Below are 23,993 nucleotides of genomic sequence, written 5' to 3'. Positions count from 1 at the left end.
TAATCTTTTCAGAATCTACCTGTACAAGAAAATTCTCAAGTATCATCTTTAAGAAGAGATGGTTGAAAACGAGGGAACAAGTGCTTGGCCCGCAGAAAGAATATACTGTCTCCATGGGATAAGATAAAGAGAAGGAGAAGGAGGAATATCGTCCCTTGCCATGCCAAAGGAATGTTACTGACTTGGCAAAGGAAGAGAAGGTCTCATTTTCAAAAGGGTAAGAAAAGGAGCAAAGCACATGTTAAAACCAACTACTTCATCTCCCTTCAGGTTTGTTGCTTTTTACCGACCAGTGAAGAAAAGAGAGGCAAGAGATGCTATAAATCATTGGTTACATTATGTAAGAAAACACTCAAAGCTAAGCACCGGGTACAAAGACAGATGAAGATATGTTACTTCAGGCCAGCACTAGTTTGGCTGAACTGTATCCTGAAGAAAATCCACTCCAAGGTATATTATTCATTCACCTGTATTTTGATCAATTTAGATCTATGTTTAATAATTTCTTTCATGCAATGCTGTAACTTCTTTGAACAACTGATAATCAGTAGCCTAATGATGTTGCCTCTGCATAATTCTTACGGATTCCCATGCCTTTGGGATATGTGTATTTGAGGGTTAAGTAATTACAGCCCTTTTTAGCCTCAACGGCCAAGATAATTTCCATACAGAATAGTGGGTTGAAAAATCACATCCGCTTCAGCGATGAGTGTCCTACATAAACACTGACTGGGTTATGAAACCCGAGAAGGCATTCAGCTGTGTATATCTGAAACATCACTCTTATCTTCACTGCTGCCAGATTAACAAGATGATGGACTGGCCAGTGGTCCTCCTTCACCGGGAGATGTGTTTTATTGCCGAGACAATTCATTCCACAGACCCTTCCTGGAATCTGGGGTCCTTCCACAGGTTTCTAGCCTGAGAACTTCTAACCATTTTTTTTTTTAATTGTATTTAATAACCACTAGAAAAGTTACATGTTAGTTACTGGTCAAGAGAGGAAGAGATACATCTATCTATTTTATATAAGCAGACCACATATTAAAATTACGTACACATACGTAACATTTCCTGACTTTGAGATTACTGTCTTACATGGGGAACAAAAATAAGTTTTGTGCATATTTTCTTAGGTTTAAAACCAAAGAAAAACTCAAAGCCTCACCCAATCTGCTATCATAGCAGGTCATACTGACATAACATTCAAAACAAAGTTGGAGCCTTCAGACACATTAGTTTGCTTCCTCTTGAGCAAACTGAGTAACTGGGAACAGCAACAGCCTTAACGTCTGGAGAGGAGGAGAGAAATACACACCCTGACAATGAATTGTACAACTGTTTTCCAAAGAACAAGACCTGGGATTCCCAAGTTCAATTTTTACTGCATTAGAAGAATGATTCCAGTAATTGCAGGCACCTTTCCATGTACTCTCTATTCTTCCATGCTCCAGCTTCTTCTGCTTCTCTTCTAGTTATCTCCTACCCATAATTTCTCAGCCTAATCTGCACTGTTTAAAATTTATACTGTGCATTTACACATATGTCATATACTCCTTCCCCCCAACCCAATAGAGACACACAGAGAAAACTTTTCATTATATTTTTAACAGACATTCCCTGGCAATTTATTATGTGGCTGTCTAAGCCAACAAAGCAATGGGTCAAATTCAGCCCTGGATTGCTTCCCACAAATTCACTGGAATAATGCTGAGTGTGATTTTGGCTCTAAGACTTTATTGTTAGAGAAGCAGTTGTTTGCATTCACAAGTCATTTATCAAACAAAATGAAAAAGTCATCTAGTAACACAATGGCACAAGCAAACATCTGAACCTGAAACAGATAAAACAAGAAGCCAAGAGCAATAAACTCATAAGGAAACATGGATGCCTTTGACTAAGGCCAGACAGACATTTATTGGAAGCCAAGATTAGTAAGCCTTACCACTTATAGTTACGTGATCGTCCTTGGAGGCACTCTGTGTTTCTTTTAACTGGATCTCTGAGCTCACATCCACTTTTCTTCCAGACAACTCTAAATACGCATTGAGAGAGGCAGGTACCTTGACTGTAATAGAACCTGGTATAAATGTAAATGAAAGCTAGTTAATGTAACATTCAGATAAAAGCATGAAACACGCAATTTGTAGCTAACTTGAATGTAATCATCAAGGGGTTTTTTGTTTGTTTGTTAAGAATCTTCAAACACAGTACCTCTTTTTTCCTTTTTTTTTTTTGGTTTTGTTTTGTTTCTGAAAGGATATATGAAGATATCTTCATTCATCATACCCCGAATACTCTATGTAGAAGATGGTGTCACAATATCTCCTTGGCAAACACGAAAATTAACATCTACCACTAGCAATGGCTCGCTAGAGGATCTTATTATAGGAATGATCAAGGGAAGCAAAACTAATAGATCTCACAAATATTATGACTTTAGTTTTATTTTCTAGCACTGACATCTACTGCTAGCAATGGCTCGTTAGAGGATCTTATTACAGGAATGAGCAAGGGAAGCAAAACTAACAGATGTCATAAATATTATGACTTTAGTTTTATTTTCTAGCTGCATATTTACACTCCTAAGCAGGACATGAGATTGGATTTGACAACTAATCCCAGCACTGCATGGCACATTATGAAAGCACCGCTCCTCAGGAACGAGGAGATGCTGCTCACACACTGTTAACGTGAGCAACTGTTGGCAGCCTTGAGGCTGCTTTAGTGGCCTAAATAATTATACCCTTGAGATTAAACCCAGCAATTCTGACTTCTGCATCCCCTAAATATGTGCTTCAATGCATCAGACTGAAGGCAGATGCTGGGCCCCCAACCTCCCCACATTAGTCACATTTGGAATTACTCACAGTGTTTGGAAGCTGTACCCTATACATTAAAACAAAACCTTCCAAAATTCAGAATACACTTTCTGTATACATGCTCCAAGTTTTTTGCCCAATTCCAACTTTCATTTTAGAAAAAAAAAGTTTAAAGAAACACACCTCGAAAGCTGAAGCAGAATATAAGAAAACTGATACCAACTAAGTAGCAATCAGAAAGCAACCCTAGCTAAGAAATTTAAATTCAGCAGAATCATTTGCGTGTAACAGTCCTGATGAACAAATAACTGCCAGTATAATTAAGGCCTCAATTTTGCTGGATACACAAAAAATTTAGGATAAGAAAGGGAAAAGGTCTTCAACTTTGGGTCCTCCTTGGAGAGTTGTTCTGTGATGTGACTCACAAAATCCAACACACATGCAGCTAATTTATCACAAATGGGACATTTTCTACGCTGCAGCTGTCAGCAGTAACTCTGAATTTACGGGGTAAATGAAAACAGAACTTCATCAACTTTGCCTTTACTAAACTGTGCTGCCAAAAGAGATGGTCAGGCAATGCTCTGAAAATAGCATTAATTAGGTTTTATTTAATACGTTCCTCTTTGCTACTAATTCAAAGAGATGCAATTTACCACTAAGTGACTCAAAAGGTAATTAGGATATAACACAAAAATAAATTCCTTTGTACCAATGGAACCAGAACAGCTTGTACACAAGTGGCACACAAGTGATTTCAATGTATTTCCTTCATTATTCCCCTTCTGAGTAATTGCTTGGTTTTAACAGGGCCCATGCATTGCCTCATGGAGAACAAGGTACCAAATACCATCTTCATTTAAAACACCTGAAGTGTCTGACATGATGTTAAAGTCAATTACAGAAATCCTGTGGTGTTTTTGGTGTGGTTTTTGCTTGTTTGTGTTTGGGTTTTTTTTGCAAAACTAGGACTAACAAGAGCTAATCAGGGTTTTCTTATTTGCCATTCAGAAGATATGATATTGTAAAACTATGAATCCAACTTTAGGAGTGAGCTCTTAATTAAGGAGTGAAATTGTAGTGAGTAATCAGGAAAGGAAAAAAGGAGGAATGGTAGGGTAAGGCCCTCGTATCTTTGTTACCTGCTTTCCAATTTCAACAATGTGACATTTCACCAGGAAAAGGAAAAAGAAATGTAAACATGTGATGGTTGTCACTCTGCACATACATATATCAGCACCATGGAGTAAACTGTGTGTGCGGCAAAGGAAGATTGTAATCCAGGTCAACTCTGCAGAATGCTAACAGGTAGAATGCCAGAAAAAAAAGTACTGAAAAATACAAAAATTCTGTAATCCATTTGAAGTTTCATCACCCTTTACAGAATTTACCAGCTTATAAGTATGTATACACATATTCTAACAATGAGGTAAAACCAAGTGCAGATAAGCAAACACATTCATGTTTTCCAGACGGTTAAAAATACCCCTTACCCTCTTTTCTTTTACATCATAAGCTGCCACAAAAAAATATTTGTTTTAGTTTGCTAACCTTTCTGGGATTTCAGATCCACTTTTCTCAACTGACTGACGTAAACATCTATTGCCCCGTGATGCGTAGAAGCTTTTAGACTTCCATCTGATGAATCTAAAAGAGAAAAATAAAACAATTCGTGTATCATTCACTCTTTCTAAATAAAAATGTGCTAGAATCCTTCTTTGTGCTTTGAACTGTTTTTGTCAACTCTTCTGTTTTGGAAAGTATCTTATTTCATTTCTGAATATTAGACTTATCTTAGAAAAGCATGTTTCAGAACAAAATTTACCTTCCCAGTCCAGAATTGTGGCATACACTGATCCCAAGGCCCAAGGACACGGCCTCAACAACACTCACCTTTTTCCACAAGGATGAATTCATCTTTGTGCAGAGATCAAGCACAAAACTTGAATAATAAGGCCTATTTTAGTTTCCAAAAGAGTTCATTTGCTCAGACTTTGTGCAGAGAGAACTCTACCCAGGAAAGCTGCCCCATGCAAAGAGCAGCAATTGTGCACTGCAATGTCTTGGTACACAGAACTGTGCTATCAGGCTTTGTCAAGTCTGATTCACCACATCTGAATTTTAAACAAATGTTTGAGATAACTATTGCACTTTAACATACATAGGATAGCAGTGTGGGCTGTTTGCTGTGGAATAGAGACCTACATTTTCTTCTATACTTTGTCTAAAATTTATAACAAAACTTTCTGAAGAAACCTTTTCAAAAAAGAAAGCTTTTATGAAGCCTTAATTGTATACATGAGGAGTAGTGTTTAATTACTTGAAATGTATCCCAGTTTTAAACGCACACATTTCCATAACATTACAGTTAAGTCCTAAAGAGTTAACTTTTGAACAGACTTGGAGCTGATAAAACTTGCTAATAAATTATGAAGCACTCTAGAGAAGCATAAAAAATTTACATACATAAGCGAGCAAAAGGCAGCCAGCAAAATATCTTTCCAGATACGCTGCTAGAAATCAGAGTATTGTCAAGAAATCTTGCAATACTGACAGAGACCTTTTCTTAGTTTCTATATCTGCATAGAAAGAGAAGCACAGTTAAACTGTCAGAACTAAAGTAACAAAATCAAAACTGACACTTCCCATTTTAAAAATAAAAACATTAATGAGAAAATGAAGTTGATAACGTAACAAGGATGTCTAACATTAACGCCTTAAGCTTGCCATACAGTTTCAGCTCTAAATATGCTCATCTGGAGCTTTTCTGATGCCAGATCTCATGCACAGATGTGGGAGATCAGTGTATTACACACAAAAGTAAAAACACAGAAAGGGGTTATTATCCCACAGCTAAAACTGATTTCTTTGGAGGAAAGTAATTAAAAAAAGTAGTCAAAGCATATTTAGTCAGCTGAGCACCTGAGACTGTCTTTGACTAATAAGGAAACAGTAATGATCAGAACTGGATGGGAAAGTTTTCCCCATCTCAGTAGGTTAAAGAAATTCGGTTTGAAATCTGAAGGAAGAAAAAATGAATTCTTCATTAACTGAAATTAGTGAACTGGGGAAAAAAGTTTTGCTTGTGTAGTCAGAACAGAACATTTCATTGATAACTTCTAAAAATGTTTTTAAAGTTTGAAAATGGAAGTCATTGAAACAAATTTTTATACTAATCAATCTTTTAATTTAATTTTTTTTGTAGTGATAAATCAACATTTTAATGCAAAAGCTACTTTTGCAGATATTCCAAATCGAATTCAGTAACAGCCACTCACTGAGACTCCACATAACCTTGACAGACATTTTGTTGGCAACAGATACAGGCAATATCCAGTCCTGATAACTCTTCTACTTCAAACTAAACATGCAATCAGCTCCTTTATCTGCACTACGAAGAAAGAGTCTCCCATGGCAGCACAGTGATCCTCTCCAGGGTGAACAACTGCTGACAGTCTGTACAGCACCACCGGCTAATGGTACTTTACAGGGACAAATGTTTACCCAGTGAACCCTTCATCTTCCCGTCCTTCAAATGCAAAGGCAGCTCTTGTGAGATTCTTCACAGTGGAAAGATGCCCTTTGCAAATCTATGAGCCCCACTTCAAGACTGAATAGAGTTCCTTTCCAGATTTTCAATTTTATATTTATGTATATACATAGTAAAGAATTCTAATTTCATAAGAACAACTGGATTCTGTTTGTAGATGGTATAAACAGAATAAAGAATGCAGGAAGAGGGCAGTAGATGTAGGTTCACCAAGCACAGATATACCTTGAAAGTAAAAAACAACAAAACACACACACACACGACCACAAAAACAAAAACCAAACAAAAAACAACTGAGGGAAAGCAGAACATTGTTTTGGAAAGATGACAAATACATTAGTCCAGCTCTGAACAGATTCAGACTTTCAGATTTGTTCTCTTGATTTAAAATCACGGAATTTTTATCTTCATTAGCCAAATTTTAGTAGCTTAAGAGTGGCATAAGAGGGAAATGTATGTTTGAAATATAATGAACAAGCCTGATACTTATAGGATACTGCTTATCTTAGAACATACCTAATGTATATTAAATAATAGTGATAGTACTTAATGAGACACAAGAGCGCACTTTGGATTCAATTATCAAGAGCTTTTAGTGCACCCCAACCAGTGAGGGACAGAAATGATTTTTAAGAAAATCAATTATTTTTCCACTTATGGCATCCTATGACTTTCAGACATCATATCTGTAGGAAAATACTGCTTGTTAAAAGTTAGAATTGGATCATACTTGGATGTCTAGTTATATTTCTACTGTCTGGAATGTAGACTGGTGAGCTCTGTATTGGAACAGACATACCCATTTGTGGATGAAATGGGTGGTGTAGTCCTTTTTCTTCTACAAACAAATAGGCATTGACAACTATAGGAAGATACACATTCTACAAGTATAAAATATATGTCTTATTGAAAGTAATAAAAATTGTTCCAAAACCGATATAAACTTTGGTACTACTGTTACAACATCCAGAATCTTCAGCATCATGATATCATATATGTTTTATAGCACATGGTATGACATCAGAATTGTTTATTGCTAATAGAACATGTACAGAAATAACAGTGTTTATTCTTTTAAGCTGCAAAGAAAATCCCGTTCTCAGGCAGCAGTTATTTTTTCTGTATGTTCCAATTTTTAGAAGTAGTTTCTCCAGGACAAAAGCTCTGTCCAGAATGTTCTCTAATCTGCATTCAAAAGGAGACAAAGAAAGAGAAGGGGAACATGGAAACAGAGACTGACAATAAAACCAAGCAGTAACTCGGTGGATGTTAACTGATAGTGGACTTTTTTCCAAACTTTCGTTTTTCACAATCTGACACCTGAGGGATAAGAAAAGGCCGATTCTAAGCTGCCTGGAGAGCAGCACCCTTAGTATAGAATGGTATGGGAAAAAAGCACAGGGGCAATGGGAAAAAAAAATATGACAGGTCTGTCATCAGCAGAACACAGGGGGTCAAGGTCTGAGATATAAGGTTGGAAGATAAAGGACACTTAAGAGCCAAAACACTGCCATCTGCTTGAAGTATGGTAAAGACTAGATCAATGGAACTAATTGCTATTAAGAGACAAGTGTGTGCATGGATAATTTATTTTTTTTTAAAAAAGCACTCAGGAGTTGTACTTTATGAAGTACAGTAAATGCCTTTAGTAGAATTCAGAAATGGGGTTTGAAGTTAAAAATTCCCTAGATGACATGCTAAAAATTGAATTCTCAAAACAAAACTCACAGCATTACTTCTAAAGACACTGAGTTGTTCACTGTTTTATTTTTTCAGTCATCCAAAGCTGTCTTAAATATGATAACTTTTCCATCATTTATTTCCTTCTTAAAATAAAACTTCAGTGTTTTGCCTCAATTGTCTTATTCTCTCATCACAATGAAAGACCTCAGGACTATACTCAAATTTATGTTTTTTAGAAAGCTGCAATATTATTAGCTGTTACATTTCTATTGATTTAAGACAGTGGGCATCACGGCAAGTCACTGAAGCCTTTAGGTTATCCAGTGTGGGTTACTGAAGAATGAAATTAGTAGAATAAGGCAAACTGACACGGACATATTAAAAAATCAGTTTATCGGAGCTCAATGTACAGTTTTCCCTGCCAGACCGAGTCCCTGCTGCCCATAAGCTGGTTAAGGTTGTTTCCCCCTTTCCGAAACAAAACACTAGAAGCGTTACCATTTCTGACTATATCAAACACAGAAGACTCATTTCTTCAGTGCAAAATTTGGTTTAACATAAGTCATGCAACAATGAAAAATGGGTTTTTTTTGGAGCTGGTAGGGGAAGGTCTGGCTTGGCAGTAGAGAATATATAATCAGACCATACCAATAACATTGAGAAATAAGCAAATGCTGGCAGGACTGAACATGAGCCCTGGCAGAACAGAAGTCCAACAATATCCCTGGCAGCATTACCTGGGGCATGGGCAGTGTATCAAGGGAAGGGATTATCCCTCTTCTACTCAGCACTCACTAGATCACACCTGGGATACAGCATCTGCTGTTTGGGCTCCCAGGATACGGGAAGCATCAAACTGGAGTGAATTCAGCAGAGAAGCCCTGCGATAGTCAGGACATGCAGCACCTTCCTCAGCAGAAGAGGCTGAGGGGTGAGGGCTTGCTCGGCCTGGAGCACGGATTGCTTCAGGACCTGACAGCAGCCCCCTTGTATCTCTGCCAGGAGATCAAGAAGGCAAGAGCAAGCTCCTCGGAGTGGTGCATGATGAGAGCAAAATAGACAACAGGCATAACCTGACACAAGAGTTTCAGATCTTTTTTTCCTTCTATCCAGACTTTTTCACCCCGAGGGCAATCAAGCAGTGAACAGTCTGCCCAGGGAGGCTGTACAGTCTCCATCCTTGGAGGTGTTCAGGCCACAGGACAAAGCCCTGAGCAGCCTCCCAGCTGGGACAGCTCTGAGCAGGAGGCTGCAGACTAGAGACTGCTTGAGCAAGGGGGCTGGACAAGATGACCCCCACAAGTCCTTTCCAACCTCATAATTCCATGATTCTGAAGCTCCCTGAGGTTTCTTCTAACATAACTTTTCCTAAGAATTTACCAAATAAAAATTTAAAAGACTAAGCTAGTTCTAAAATGAAAATAGTCCATTTGTTTTTGTAATATTATTCAGATTTCTAATGACTATTTTAAATAGTAACTTAACCTAGAAGTAAAAATAGGTCTGGTTATTTTAAATTAAGACACCAATCAAAACCTGTAGAAAATTTGTTAGAAGAAGAAAGCTTCTGGTATAGGGTTAGAAAACAATTTGTTAGTTACTAGCAAAGCTTATGGTACAGAAAAAAATTGAATAATCCATGGAATACTTTAATATTTTAACAAAGTCAGTGCGAAACACTGCCATATGCCAGCCACTCAAAATCATACTGAATTTTGGGTAGTCTTAAAAAAACAAAAATACATTTACACAAACCAGTAATACCAAAATTTAAAAAACACACCACACATACAAAAAACCCAAACCCCAAATTAAATCAAGATATTCTATAAATAATAAAAAAAGGCAGAAAATTAAAGGGAGTGAGAGACAACAGCATCAGTTTCCCATTTTAATACAGATTTATACAAAGTGTCAATACAGTCACTTGCATTTTCCCCAAAATATTTTGATTAAAAAAAAATCTAGCATTCTCAATTATGTTTTAGTTTGACTTGTAAATAAGTCTCTCAAAAGCTAAGGATACAGCCCCAAAACCTAGAGATTAGTGCACTTTTTCAAGTCAACTGATAAAGTTCTTTCTCCAGTTACTTATAACTACATCCCTATGAAAACCCACCCACAGAAGTTGGAAGATGTGAGTTGTTCTTCCTGTTTCTATCAGCAAAACCATCTCAGGCCTCTGGCAATCCAACAAAATATCTTGTGGTATATTTTTTCATACATAAAAACCTTTCACTTAAAACTTCATATTTTCTTTCTGAAGCTTTTAAGAGTTGAACCACTTGATCTTACAAGTTATATGCCTTTGGAGAAAATCCATAAAAACCTAAAGGATGTTTAACACTCTTTAGGAAGAGATTAAGTGTCTAACTAGTGCTTTCAGAATTGAAATCTAAAATATAAAGTTTATTCAACTGGAAGATGTGTCTTAATGTTAAAGCTGAACCTGATTAATTAAGGAAAATTATCATCATCTGTTGATGGAAAAAAGCTACCTCCTGTGTTAAGAAACCTTTCTTTAAATACTCTTCATCTTCTATGAGTTTATTTAACAGAAGGAAAAACAGACTAGCAAGCTTAATTTAATTCTGTGGTTTAATGACTAACTCCTAAGAATGTGTATTGCATTCATTTTCCAGGACTGTTAATATAGATCACTTAGAAACATAAGAGTGGTAACAGTACAGCCTGGCCCTGAACAGTGCTTAGTGAGTGGCTATGGCTAATACCATTACCACAAGTCTTTGGGATTTGGGCCTGTAACTAAGTTTATTTATGAAAGGGGAAATCCACCTGTGTACTTTCATGATATACTGAGCCTTGTCTATGATTCTGTTACTTCAGTTTTCTGCCATAGCAATAATCAAAATTTTAGTTTCTCACTTTTCTGTTAATGAACTATAAAATGGGGAAAGAAAGGGCCCCAATATTTTCTTAGAATAATGCAACTCATAATGTGTATCACAATGGATAACTCTGAGTTATCCTGTTGTATAAAAGCGCATGTTCCTGAAAAAAAAATTGAGCTGTTTTTATTTCTGAAGAGAAAACAATGATTAGCATAATGGCTTGGAAGTGTTTAAATTATCACAAGCCCCAATCACCCCCAATATATATAATCAATGATTAATGCTTTGTAATATAAAAATTATACATAGCTAATCATTGATATCAACAAATGTAAGAGAGAGAACTAGGTTAATGGCAAAATTATTGCATTTGATGCAAACTTAATCTTTCCTCATGTCCTTTTCTCCCATTTTAATCTAAAAGATGACACCTAGACTCAGCCTAACTTGTGCAAAGCCCAGCAGGTACTGTGGTATCAAAAGCCAGACAGCGTGTCTCACCCAACTGCAAAAAAACAACAGTCAAGTTTGGGAAGGATCTCCTTCAGCTACAGACCTATCAGTGCTACTCCTGAAAAGAGGGCAGAAACATCTGTGAGGAATTGCCCCCTTTTTATTCTCCCCATGAATACTTAGCTTTTAGAAAGGAGAAGGGAAGAGTGAGAAAAGATATCAGAAAGAAGGCAAAACTTACCTACTGTGATACTCCCTGTTTTAGTCTGAAGGCTGGTGTTACCTATTAGGGAAAAAAAAAGTTGGAAAAACATTAAAAGTACATTATTTAACTGGTTTCTGAAATCATAACAAAGGCTAAGTAATGTGATCGTATACAGAGGCATTAGAGTTGTAGTAGTAGAACTGATTTGAATATAAAAGCAAAATAGCATACCAGTTCTATGGCTTGAATATTACTGCTTTACAAACAAAAATCTCAACATGTGATAACAATGAAGTGATTCCAGACAAGAAAAACACTGAGTAAAACTTAAAGACAGACTGGATGTGAGGAAGAGAAAAGCAGAGGGGTGTTACAAGGCTTAGGCACAATACTTTAAAATTTTATTTTGGGCCTTTTTTTTTTTAAATTGCTCTGATGCCTGCAACAGCACTATGGAAGATTTAAGTAGTTTAACTGGAGGAGTAAAATAAACAGTTTCTATTTTCCTCTTTTATACACATAAAAGTCCCACCCCCTCACCAGAGGGGATTTTTTGCATTATCCTCAAAGGCTACCTCCTGGACCCACTGAACATTACCTACTCTCCCTAAACTTATTCTTACGCACATGATGATCCCTTGTTAATACTTTTCATTGACTTCAGTAAGAGCAGAGTCTGTTGGACAAACTGGAGAACATCAAACAAGAGAGTATATAAGGCATAAAATGTAGAATGGTCTCCTACTGAACTTGCATTACTTTGAACAGGCACTGGTGTTTTAGTCTTAAAAAATCTCAGAATACATATTCTTCCCCTTTACCTATTGCATCAAGAGGAGGACAGATGTACCCCATAACAGAGAAGTCATCTATACTACTAACAGTCTAACAAAGCTGGTAGACACTCTTGTAGTCCCATGTATGTTACACATGTATAATTGCCTCAGAAAACCAATCTTAAACTGAAAAACTAAATTGCAATGTCATTCCTGCCACTCCCTTATCCTCCCAGAAGGATAAAAAAAAAAAAGTTTGATCGCAGTCACTTCGTAATAAAATTTTTAATTTTTTGGAAGCCTTTGAAATTTGCAAAAATCAAGCTCTGCTCCCATCTTCAATAATTACACAGTAGTAAACAGCCATTAGGGCAGAATGCATTCCACTGTATATAACTTGTGTTTTTCTTAGTGGTCCATGGGCTGGAAGCTAGAAAAGCAGGCTATCATCAATTGTCTTAAATCCATCATTTCAAGAACATACTGCACAAAATACTTTGGAGTTCTGAAAATCAAGAGTTGAAACAAAACCTTATTCCAATGAACCTGAGAGATGTTTGGCTTTAATATCTGCCATTTTTAAAAGGTACACTATAATTATCCCATCTTTTTTCCCATTCTGTCATGACTAGTACTTAATTTGTATAACCTACAAAAAAGCCTAGGTTTTAGTCAGCTAGCAGCTCCCAGCTACAAAGGGGGTCTCAGGCAAGTTTATAAAGTTTGTGTTGCCCGGACTTCAAAATTCCCAGTGCAAGAGCAATGAAGTCCAGCTCAGTTTTGTGTGCAGATGTGCTGATTGTATGCCAACTATAACATCAGCACAGGTCAGCTATAGGGAAACAGTGGGCTTAACTGCCCAATAAACCATCTGACCAAGTATTTACAAACAGAACTACCACTACAATTGAGCTACCTCATGAGCAAAGACTAAAAGTGAAAGTGACCAATTTTTTTCTAACAAAACATTATAACAGGAGTTTATCTTTTCCACTAATTTGTTTGTGTGTGTATAGATATATGCAATATAATAAAAGACTCAAAGTATTTGCTCTTATTATTAATACATGATTGAGGGTCATGATGTTTTGCAGAAAATATTTTTCTGAAAAAGCAGACTAGAAGTACCAAGCAAATGTTAACATGCAATTATTTTTAAAAGAAACAGCTAAAATAACATTAGGTGTTCCAGACCCATTTAGTAGAGAGCTCATGAAAATAATCGTGAAGTAACATAAAAAATGTCTGTATAATTTGGATACAATTCTATTCGTTTTCACATTGTTCCTCAGCTAAATGACTATGAAGCATTACTAAAGATGTAAGTCACTAACTATCACAGTTATAATTTAATTGTTGTACCAAGAAAACAAAAATAAGCTTTTGGACATGCACAGAGCCATGAACATGTTCAGAAGCTGATCACTCCACAGTATCGTATCAGTTTGAAGTTAGGGAAATAAAACAAAACCAGCTTATCAGACAGAAGTACCGGTAACAATGCAGTCTACATGTTAGAAAAACACAACAACAGGAAGAAAAGTATTTCTTATTTCTGCCTACGCATGCTGAAGTGAGCTTTACCTAACAGGTTTAGAAACCATTCTTAAGTTTACTATAAATGGACAAAGGAGTTGCTCCTTCAAGGAACCAACAAGAGGCATTTCTCAAGTAATATGACAACACAAAATTGCTAAGAAATTGCAGCAGATTGTTTAAAAGACATGTGGCTGGAAATCTGGAACTCTGACCTGAGTAATTTTCACTTTTTGTACACCCTCCAGTTTTTTTGTATTTAATATTAAATCACCACAAATGAATTATAGCACAGTCAGTATTCAGTGTGAATTTTGTTAAACTAGGGGACCACACCAGATTCCAGCCTTGGCTGCTGTTTATATAAAAGACTCTCAGGTAATTAGTTTTGGTTCTAGGTGAAAAACATTAAAAGGTGGATGGATTAGAGGCTTTTTTCCACCCAGTCAAAGAACAGAAACTGTCACCACTCTGTTAGTATAGGGTGCCAGCACACATGGACTAATTCTGCTAAAAACTTTTAAATACGACTGAGTTTTACCATAGTTCTCAGTAGATGCTGTAAGAGTTACTTCTCCTATAAAGCAAAAGGATGGAGAGAGAGAGGAGGAGAAGCCTCTTTCAGTATAATTTTCACTGCTGAATTTTAAAATATTTTGACATTCTTAGTATTTGTGATGTTTCTTCCCTATAATACACACTTTTTGCTATTTTACAAGTGTGCTATAAAATTATTTTTAAAATAAATACAGTATGCAATATGGTAAGTTAATTCTTATCAATTCAGTCTCTAACAAACACAGCACTGTTTTGTTAGTATACTGTGCACAGCTGATTTAGTAACGGTTTATAGCATTAGTCCATTTGTTACCTGAAGCATTATGAATACCTTCAAAGCAGCTAAATTTGTGACAGTATTTTTATCTTACCATGAATACTTCCCAGCAGAATATCACCAGCTATTGAAGACAGAGATGATGATTCTGCATAGAGATACTTAGTTTTCAGCAGGCCATCTTCAGTGGATATGTTGATGGATTCCCCCTGCAGCTTCTCTATATTCACACTCTAAGAGAAATAAACTTAAATAAACATAATGGAAAACTTGTCGTCACAGTTTGAAAAGGCAGAGGGAAGTAAAGCTATTAAAGGGCAAAACAAATGTAAAGCAGTGGTTGGTGCAAAACAAACAGAATCAAGTTCTCGGTTAAAAGCTACACAAGGAAAAACAAACAAAACCACCAAAAAATGAAAACAAAAACATTTTTATACAAGAGCTCTGACCAACCAACAAGTTAATGATTCTTTATAAAATTCCTATGATTTATTACATCCATCATACAGGTAAGAACCGAAACAAATCACAAACAGATGGAAGAAAAACTGGATTTATTCTTAAAAACTGAAACACTTCATACAGCATTACAACACTTAAAGCACTGCTAATCAGGTTTCTGGCACCATATACTGAAACATCTACTGTCTTTGTTACATCCACCTATTTGCAGATTTTTAACTGGCTCACTTTGTAGACAGAGCTCTGGTGAAGGTTTGCAAAAAAAGCCACAGTGGCTCTTTATTGTCAGTATAATTGTTCATATTACCTTGGATATTCAGGCCTCTATTCTTGGATTAAAGCTCCAAGCTACACAAAGCCCTGAAAAATGCAGGATAAGATCTCAATTTCTACTTCTTTTCAATAGAAATGGAGATGATAGGATTTGAAAAGTTGTGTTATTAATAGATTCAGAAAATAAAAGGTGATAGATGAGATTATATACACACAAGTAACAAATTGTGCAACATAATCTACGCTTATTAGAACAAAACAGAACAAATCGCATTCGTATGCAACTACCATATGAATTTAATTCTAGTCTTCCTTATTTAAACTTGATTTATGATGGAATCATGCAATAGTTCATACTTAACCCCCATTCAACTTATTTTTATATGGCTTATGCAGACTTTAAGTGAATTGCACAAAATCCATATTTGTTACATGAATTGATATATGGACTTCTGCATCAAACTGTGACTTATGCCAATTTATCTTTAAATCCACTTTGTCATTTTAGCATTGTCATCTTGTGGAAAAAAGTTAATACAAAAAAAAAGTCTGCTGACCCTTCCAGTGTTATGTTATCTAAAGAATACACTATGGATGAGGTAAGAGGTATTCTGACAAACAGCAACTAGTGTTGCACAAGCTCCATGCTGCATTGTGTCCCAAGAGATGAGCTAAAGAGACTGGTTTAGCATGGAATATATGACAGGCAAATTATACTGTGACCTTACCAATCCATACATACTGAACTTTATACTAGCTTTATACCTTAAATGATAAGATTTCAGAATGGACTCTTGTCTTAAGACTTTTGATGTGATGCAATGCTACAATACATAGTAGGTCTCCAAGAGTGTAGCAAGATACATTAACCTTAACAAAAAATCTGGTGATCAAGGTGCTATGCTAGAATTAGAGATGTGTCAGTCAATGTCTACAGTATCTGCAGGTGATGCTTAGAACCATGCTACAGAATCTAAGCATCAACAGTAAACAAACCCAATGATATTCCGGCATAATTTGTCACTACTTAAAGTGACAGCAATTCAGCTTTTCAATGTTTCAATGTTTCTAACAAAACTCAAACAAGCAGAGACCTTAATAAATGTTATTTTACATTGCATCTGTCCTAGGAATGCTTCGCACAGAGCACTCTGCTACTCCCTCACCCAGGATGGCAAAGCGTAAACCAGCTGTGGCACACAGCCAAAGCACCAAGGAAAACAAAATCCACTGCCATTTTAGTCTCTACACTCTAAACCTGTTCTACAGAGAATTAAGTGACTTGCAAAGTACCTTTCCAATTTTAGCTGGGCCATCATTGCTATCAGCATAATGAAAATAGAGTAAGGCACAATTTAGGTGCTGGAGGGGATAAAATAAAAATATCTGCATAGTTTGGGTGCAAACCGGCTGCCTTGTGGTATTCCTGCATGGGAAAAAGAAAGACCCAAAAGCTACATCTGTTATTATAATATGCAAGTTTTGGCTCTATTTACATCTTTATCTCATTTAAATAATATGAAGTACTGTATTATAAACAAGCTCTCATACCAACTCATCTTATTTACCAGACTCAGCCACCTTTCTTAAAAATGCACAGCAATAAAAACAAGTACTGAGACAGCCGGTTATTATTAAACAAAACACAAGAACTTACAATACAATGAACTTTTGTTTCAGAATAACCCAAATCTGATTGAGAAGGTGGGGGGAAGTCAGATTGGTCAAGACAGAAAAAGTATTCTAGCTAGGGAAAGCGTGAAAAAATTAGGACTGCTTTTTACTGAGACTAAACATGTTTTCAGTCCCAAATTCTTTAACTTTTATGAATTTTTGGCAGAACACAGATGCTTGGCTCTGTTAAATAAGTGTTATAAAAAAGTCCCTGTGGCACAAATTAGATAATGACTCCCCAGTAAAACAAATTTGATTATTTTTGCTCATTGAGCCACCAGGTTTTCTGGAAAAATTCCTTCCCTTGTGAGCCGCAGTTACTGAGACTGACCACATGCCCAAGTTCCCTCAGTTTCCCATCCTTTAAAGTGTCTATTTTCATAAATCACACTAAGATTGGTTTTGCACCTGAACACATTTTCACCTGAAACTAGCATCTTGCTGTCTTTAAACACAACATAAACAACTCCTTCCCCACATACTCCTCATCTTAGCTTTTTTGTGCTATTCTTGCTCAAATATTTTGAGTGTCTTCTCCATTCTCCCCCTTAAAAATATTCTGTTTCTCAAGTGCTTAGTGTCTTTTACCACATCCTTTCCCATCCCACCTCCAGGAGGAGGCTGGAAATGCTGACAGAGCCATAACTGCATAGTGATGACTACAACTGATGGAAGAATTATCTCATACAAACACACAGAGGAGACGTAAGGCTGACTGATTATTAACAGAAGTGGCCAACTGAGAAAAGAAATATCCCACTGTCCCTTCTAACTACAGAAAGTTTATTAATGAGAAGTTTAACAACATAAGGCAAAATATTGTTCCACAGCTGTAAACTCAAGTTAAAATAGCTCTGTTCACTCAAGTTACTAAAGCTTTACAACTGTAAGAGTGATTTCTAGCAGTCTAAATAAATATTTATCCCAAAAAAAGCACTTCAGCTTGATCTGTATGGAGTTTGTTTTGTTGTTTCAGAAGAACAGTATGCCTGAAAAAAGCTGATTTTTTTAAACAGCATTTGAAGACTTATATTTTCATGTAGACATAGATCTCATCTTTCTACCATCCATTTGTTTTTATCAACATCAGCAAGATGCTATTTGAAACCAATTCCATGGACTGCACTGGTGTAACAAAGTAGTTTGGGATGACTGACTAAGCAGCACAACTCTAATGTAAAGACCACCATGCTAGTATGTTGTGAACAGCACAGATCCACAGCAGTCAAAGCACTTCCTGGACTACACTCAATCTTACTAGTAGAAAGCGAGGAGTCCAGTTTTCAGAACCTTCCAAGAGAAGTGCTCTGCAGGAAGATGGATGGCATATGAAGAAAGCTGTAAATTACTGCTCCCCTCTTCATCTCCCTGTGGCTGCCAGTGGCTTAGGATGGATCCTAACTCCACTAACTAGTAATAGTCCCAAGGGAACTACCAATCAATTAGCACTGCTCATTTCAACTGTAGCATCAACAGAGCACATCACAGTCAGGCCTTACCCACTCTGCTTTATGCTGGGAGGTGTTGCTGAGATGGAAGTGTTCAGGAAGAAATATCAGTGGCACCGCTACAGCAGCCTCTACACCATTCTGTACATAAAAGGCAGGCTAGCATCCACTACAAAGACATGCGGGCAATTTAATGTCAACAGTTTTTGGAAAATCCAACAGCAAGTTGCTCGGTTTACAGGAGGAAGTTAAGAACAGCTCACTGATGGCTCTATGTCAGTGAACATATCTCAGAACCTAATCTACAGGGTGAACAACAGTGCCAGCTGGTACTTCACAGAGGATGTTTTGGACTCCTAGGACTTAATACCTTGGTCTCAATCCTACCCTTGGCTAGGAAGAGTTACTAGTACTCTGAGTCTTCCCAGTGCTACTGGTTTTAAGGGTGCCTATTGATTCTGACAGTGTTGAGTGCATCCAAGCTACTTCCAGACTTGGCTCTACACAGTTATATATATTCACATCTAATAAATCCTAGTACAACTAGTTGCATGGACATTATGGTACCTAAACATTCAAGTTAAACCTAAGAACCAGACTGGTTTCACCAGGCTGTGAAAACTGTAGCATTATATAAGGGAGCCTAGCTCTGCATTATTTTAAATAATGGAGAATTGGCTACTTATGGTAAAAAGCAAAGCCAGCCTCAAGCAGTACAAGGTTTGTCCTATACTGCCACCTGCTGAAAAGAGCAAACTGCATCTCCACAATACTGTTTCCCTGTCTAGCATTCTTTTCAATTCATCTCATAACAAGATTACACATGATTGTATTTCCTCAGCTGCAAAGAAACATACAAAACCTTCTCTTCCATTCTTACAACCAGATAAGCCTGGAAGTGTACAGCATGTACACATATCAAGCCACTACTCATGATACACTAAAATGGCCCTATTGCAGAATCTACCAAGTAAAAAGTTTGAGTGTTCTGAGGGTCTGCACAATTAAAGCTGAAGAGTTGCCTCAGCTAGCACCACCTCTGTGCTGACGGAAAGACCACATGCTTATTACTGCTTTCTATGTGGAGCCTGTTTACTAATCCAAATCATAATTAGACAGACAAACGTAAGTAAACAGTGAAATAACAATCAACCAATTAGGTCATTAAATATTCTTCAGCACATGCTTCAAAATTCAGTGAATTTTGCAACAGACAAGCTGAATAAGCCACTGAAGAGAAAGTTTTACTTTTTACTTACACCCTTCTCTGTTGCACAAATATCTATATTTCCATAAAGAGTTCCAAGACCAATTACTTTGCCACCATTTGTCCGTATATTGATTTTATGGCTCTGTAAAAAAAAGTTCAAGAAAATCATATGGTTAGGATAATCAATCAGAAAACAAGTTCTTGTTTTTCAAGTTGTACCACAATAACCACCGTGGATCACAAACTCCCATTTTACTATGAGAGCCAAACATGCTGCTTATTTCCAGTGAACTCAAACCCCAAACAAGTCACCTTCCTTTGTAACCAGAAACACAAGGGAAAGAACGATAAGAATGATGCTGAGGAACACTTTATTCTCAATACAGGTGGGTATGGTTGTTGTTGTGGTGGGTTTTTTGTTTTGTTTGGGTTTTGTTTGTTGTTGTTTATTAGTTTTTTACTAGAAAAACACAAGCAGCAGCAGAAGAAAGAGGGAACTTTGTGGTTCATTTACACTCCATCCAGAAGACAAGGTATGTATATACCCAGTGCTGCTGCAGATGAGAAACATCAGATTCTAATTCAGATTAGGTATTGTGCATACATCTACATTAAAATCAAGTTTTTGCTCCAATAAACCACGTTTCAAATAAAAAATGCAGTAAGTCTTATACCTTTCACTTGATGCTGTACATAACTGGTGAGAGATGAAAAACATGCAGAAATACACACAAACTAATCTCAAAAAGACAAAAGAACAGGTCTTGAGAGTAAAAGCCAAGCACTTGCAAGAAGGGGAAAAAATTAAAATCAGATTTAAATAATCTAGCTGTATTCATAAGATGCAACTTCAACAAATCTGACTTTAAGAAGCCTACAGATCTCAACACCAAAGCTCTTTTGCTTAAGTTCACTAGCATGAAAGTTGGAATAACAAAATTTTAAAAATATTCAGCATTTTTGTATACTTAATGTTGAATAAGCTTCTCTCAACACACACATACACTTCATTTTCCCATATCACCACCTCCATTTTCAGTGTTGAAAAGGGTATTGTTCCTGGAGATGGCACTTAATTTAGGATACCATCTATTAAATTTGACAAGCATATCAGAAATATGCAAGATATTTAGACTATTAAACACCTATCTGAATAAGCCATAATAAGTTGCATTAAGTAGGTCTAATCAAATGGCAATAAGATTAAAGACTTTTTTAAAAAAAATAAATACATGAAATCAAGTTTCCAGTATGGGAAACATGGGCTTATACTGCTCTGATACATTTCTGATGAAACACCACGGACCAGAAATTTCATGGGGTTTCATAAGACAGTACCAGTCAAAATCCATTAAAAAAACCTCATACAGAATACCCAACTTTTCTGTTTAATTACTAGCATGCATGGTTAAGGACAGTAGATGTCAAATTTCTAGGTCTTCTGTAAAGACACCATGCTGTATCCCAAAAATCAGCATGTTTTTTGAATTATAGGTTATACAAACATCACCTTGCAGCCTGTGGCAGAGAATTAGCAGTTATGAAGCTGTTTGATGGCACTCTTGATTAATCCCCACATCACCAGATTTTTTTTTTAATTTAAAGTCATTGATCACTGATCTTCCACTCTCCACTGTAAAGAAAGCATGTCCTGTTTTGCTAGTCAATGAAGTTTGCAGACAGTGTCACAGTGAAGCAATATTCAACAGCTCTTCAATCCATCCAGGGGAGGGCAGCATCACTTCAGTTTGCTCAGTAACCCTAAAGGGGAATCAGTTCTCGCACTGCACTATACAATCTAGTCTGTAAGATTTTCAGTAGCTTTGAAAAAACACAAAATTCTGCTTCTCACTAATAACTCTGCTTCTCTGCTAATAGAGTATAATTCCTGAACCTGTATTAGAAAAATGGAGTTACAGTTGCCCTTATTAGAACTATAGTACTACTTAAAAACATTAGACTAAAAACTGAATGTACAGCTAAGAGATACTGCAATCGAACAATTGTTTGCTCTTTCAAACAGCTACATGGTCAGCAATTTTAATTCAAAACCTTCATCTCGCTACGTTAGAGTTGACAAAACCAAGAGTGGTGGCATATCTTCCCTAGTAACGTTTGTTGAAGCCATCCCAGTTATAAGAACAAAGAGCCACTCATCACTCACAACCCAAAAGAATACTTCAGGTAGCTATTTCAGTTAAAAAAAAAAACCCAAAGCCTGATCTACCAAAGCTCTAAGAAGAGTTTCAGTTGAAATCTGCAGTACTTTCTTGATACTTCTAATTTTAAAAGTCTTGCCTTCCGGGACAAGGCCATTGCTCTCATTTGAGGCTTAAGGGAGCAAAGCAGCTTCCCATGGACACATTGAGGTGCTGCACAGAGGAAGGATCATCTTTTACACCTGTAGTTTTCCTGACATTTTTATGAATCAAGCAAGGCTCAAAGTCGACAGAGGAAAAAAAACAACACCAAGCTCCTCTAAACCGTAATGAAGCCATGGAGGAGCTGGGCTCAGAAGGTCCAAACTGGTGACTTTCCAGCCTTCTTTTCAGTTCACTAGAGAGAATTGTTTCATTGCTACTTGAAGTCTTAAGAAAAATAGAACTGACTATTTCATTTTTAAAATTCATTTTTCCATAACATCACAAAAAGCTCTTGACAATTGTGATGGCCTGTGGTGATTACTGTTACTACTGCTGGCCAAAACTAACTCGTTTTCTCATACTATGTAGTTTCTCATGTACTGCGGTTCACTGTTATTATCATGTAAGAGTAATTTTTAACCAAAGCTTCAGACAGCAGTAACACATATAGCACTGCTAACACTGTTAGATTTTAGTTTCTTTTTTAAGAGTAATATGGTCAACTACACAGAATCCGTGAGATACAAGTTGTCTGAAAAGGAAGTAAACCTAGCTCTATTTTAAATTTCCCATTAAGTTCAGTTTCCCATATATATGCTATATAATAATCTCTTACCATGGTAGCAAAAAACATTGTAAGATTTTTCATAACAAAAAAATACTTAAGCTTAGGAATTACCCTACTTGAAAAGCCCTTCTTTTGAATTTATACCAATTCCTGCAGGTGCAATCGCAATTATTCAAGTGAATTTGATTCCAAACAGCACCTACGTCAGATATGCTTTGATTATTCCTACAAAAAGCCTATGCCAGCAAACCTGAAATCTTAAGATCAAATATATCTGATAAAGACTGTGTATATATCATGTTCATGACCCTGTTTATTCAGTCAGGTATTTTGGACACCTAGTGCAACTTCTGATTGAAAATTAACCTGAAGAGTTTGTCACTAGCACTGATATATCAGAAATCTAAAAAAGCCTACTAGACAGGAAATCCAAATCTGTCTCTCTTTTTTTTTTTCTTTGAGGGGCAGGGAGGGCAGATATCAGGCTTATGGCTGTCACTGTTTCTGCTGGCTTTGGCTATTAAAGGTATCTGGACTTCTGACTCTACATTATTTAATGTTATTGACTTCATGTCTCAGTTGCTTGTAGTAAATAAAGGTGAGGTGCTACACACACAGTAACACTTAGACATACCAGAGTACTTCTCATCTCCAGAACTGGTATTCCAGTTGTTTGTTTGCTGTTGTGGTTGGTTGTTTGTTGTTTGGTTGATTTTGGTTTTGTTTTCTAAATATCCGATACTCTACCACACAATCCCTTTTAAAAACACTGATGGAGCGGGGAAGGGTTCTTGGTACCTTTATTGACTGCAAGACACTAGTCCCCTTCTCCGTTTCTATTTTGCAGTTATCACATTCTATTTTCTTAATCTTCACGCAGCCAGTCCCTGATGTTTTGATATCCAAATCTAGAATTAAAACAGTTTTATTAGCAACGGAATGACAAGAATCAGATCTATTCAACATAGTACTTATCAGTTTGTAGTAACTACAAATAGTAGGGAAAAAAAAGCAGCTGCTTTGTTACTAAAGAACCTTCTTGCAAAGTTTTGCCACATGATCTCAATTACATGACTAGCCACTGTAAACAAATTACACTGAAAAATTTGTACACCTGTGTATTACTCTCAAGAGAGTCAGCAGAGTGACTGTAACCTTTAGCAAGGGATCAGCAAGGTATAGTTCTTTAGGGAGGTTTTATCTTTTTTCTAAGCCACTCCCAAATTCCACCCCTATCACATAGCTACCCTAGTCACCAATTCTGTTAGCAATTCTACTGAGAG

The 23,993-nt window shown here is 36.6% G+C and overlaps 1 protein-coding gene across 1 annotated transcript in view; it reads right to left on the bottom strand.

Annotated features, from left to right (window-relative positions):
* Window positions 1-23,993, bottom strand: part of FAM185A (family with sequence similarity 185 member A) — a 39,729-nt gene that overhangs the window by 7,913 nt on the left and 7,823 nt on the right. The window contains exons 2-7 of the mRNA XM_082063299.1: window positions 23,509-23,618; window positions 19,829-19,921; window positions 14,807-14,945; window positions 11,602-11,643; window positions 4,374-4,469; window positions 1,946-2,080 (exon numbers count right to left, since the gene is read on the bottom strand). Coding sequence (XP_081919425.1) covers window positions 1,946-2,080; window positions 4,374-4,469; window positions 11,602-11,643; window positions 14,807-14,945; window positions 19,829-19,921; window positions 23,509-23,618 — 615 coding nt within the window. The remainder of the gene's footprint in view (window positions 1-1,945; window positions 2,081-4,373; window positions 4,470-11,601; window positions 11,644-14,806; window positions 14,946-19,828; window positions 19,922-23,508; window positions 23,619-23,993) is intronic.

This window comes from Streptopelia decaocto (genome assembly GCF_964273445.1).
Source record: "Streptopelia decaocto genome assembly, chromosome: 1".
Classification (NCBI taxonomy): domain Eukaryota; kingdom Metazoa; phylum Chordata; class Aves; order Columbiformes; family Columbidae; genus Streptopelia; species Streptopelia decaocto.
This window is presented reverse-complemented; position numbering and strand designations above follow the sequence as displayed.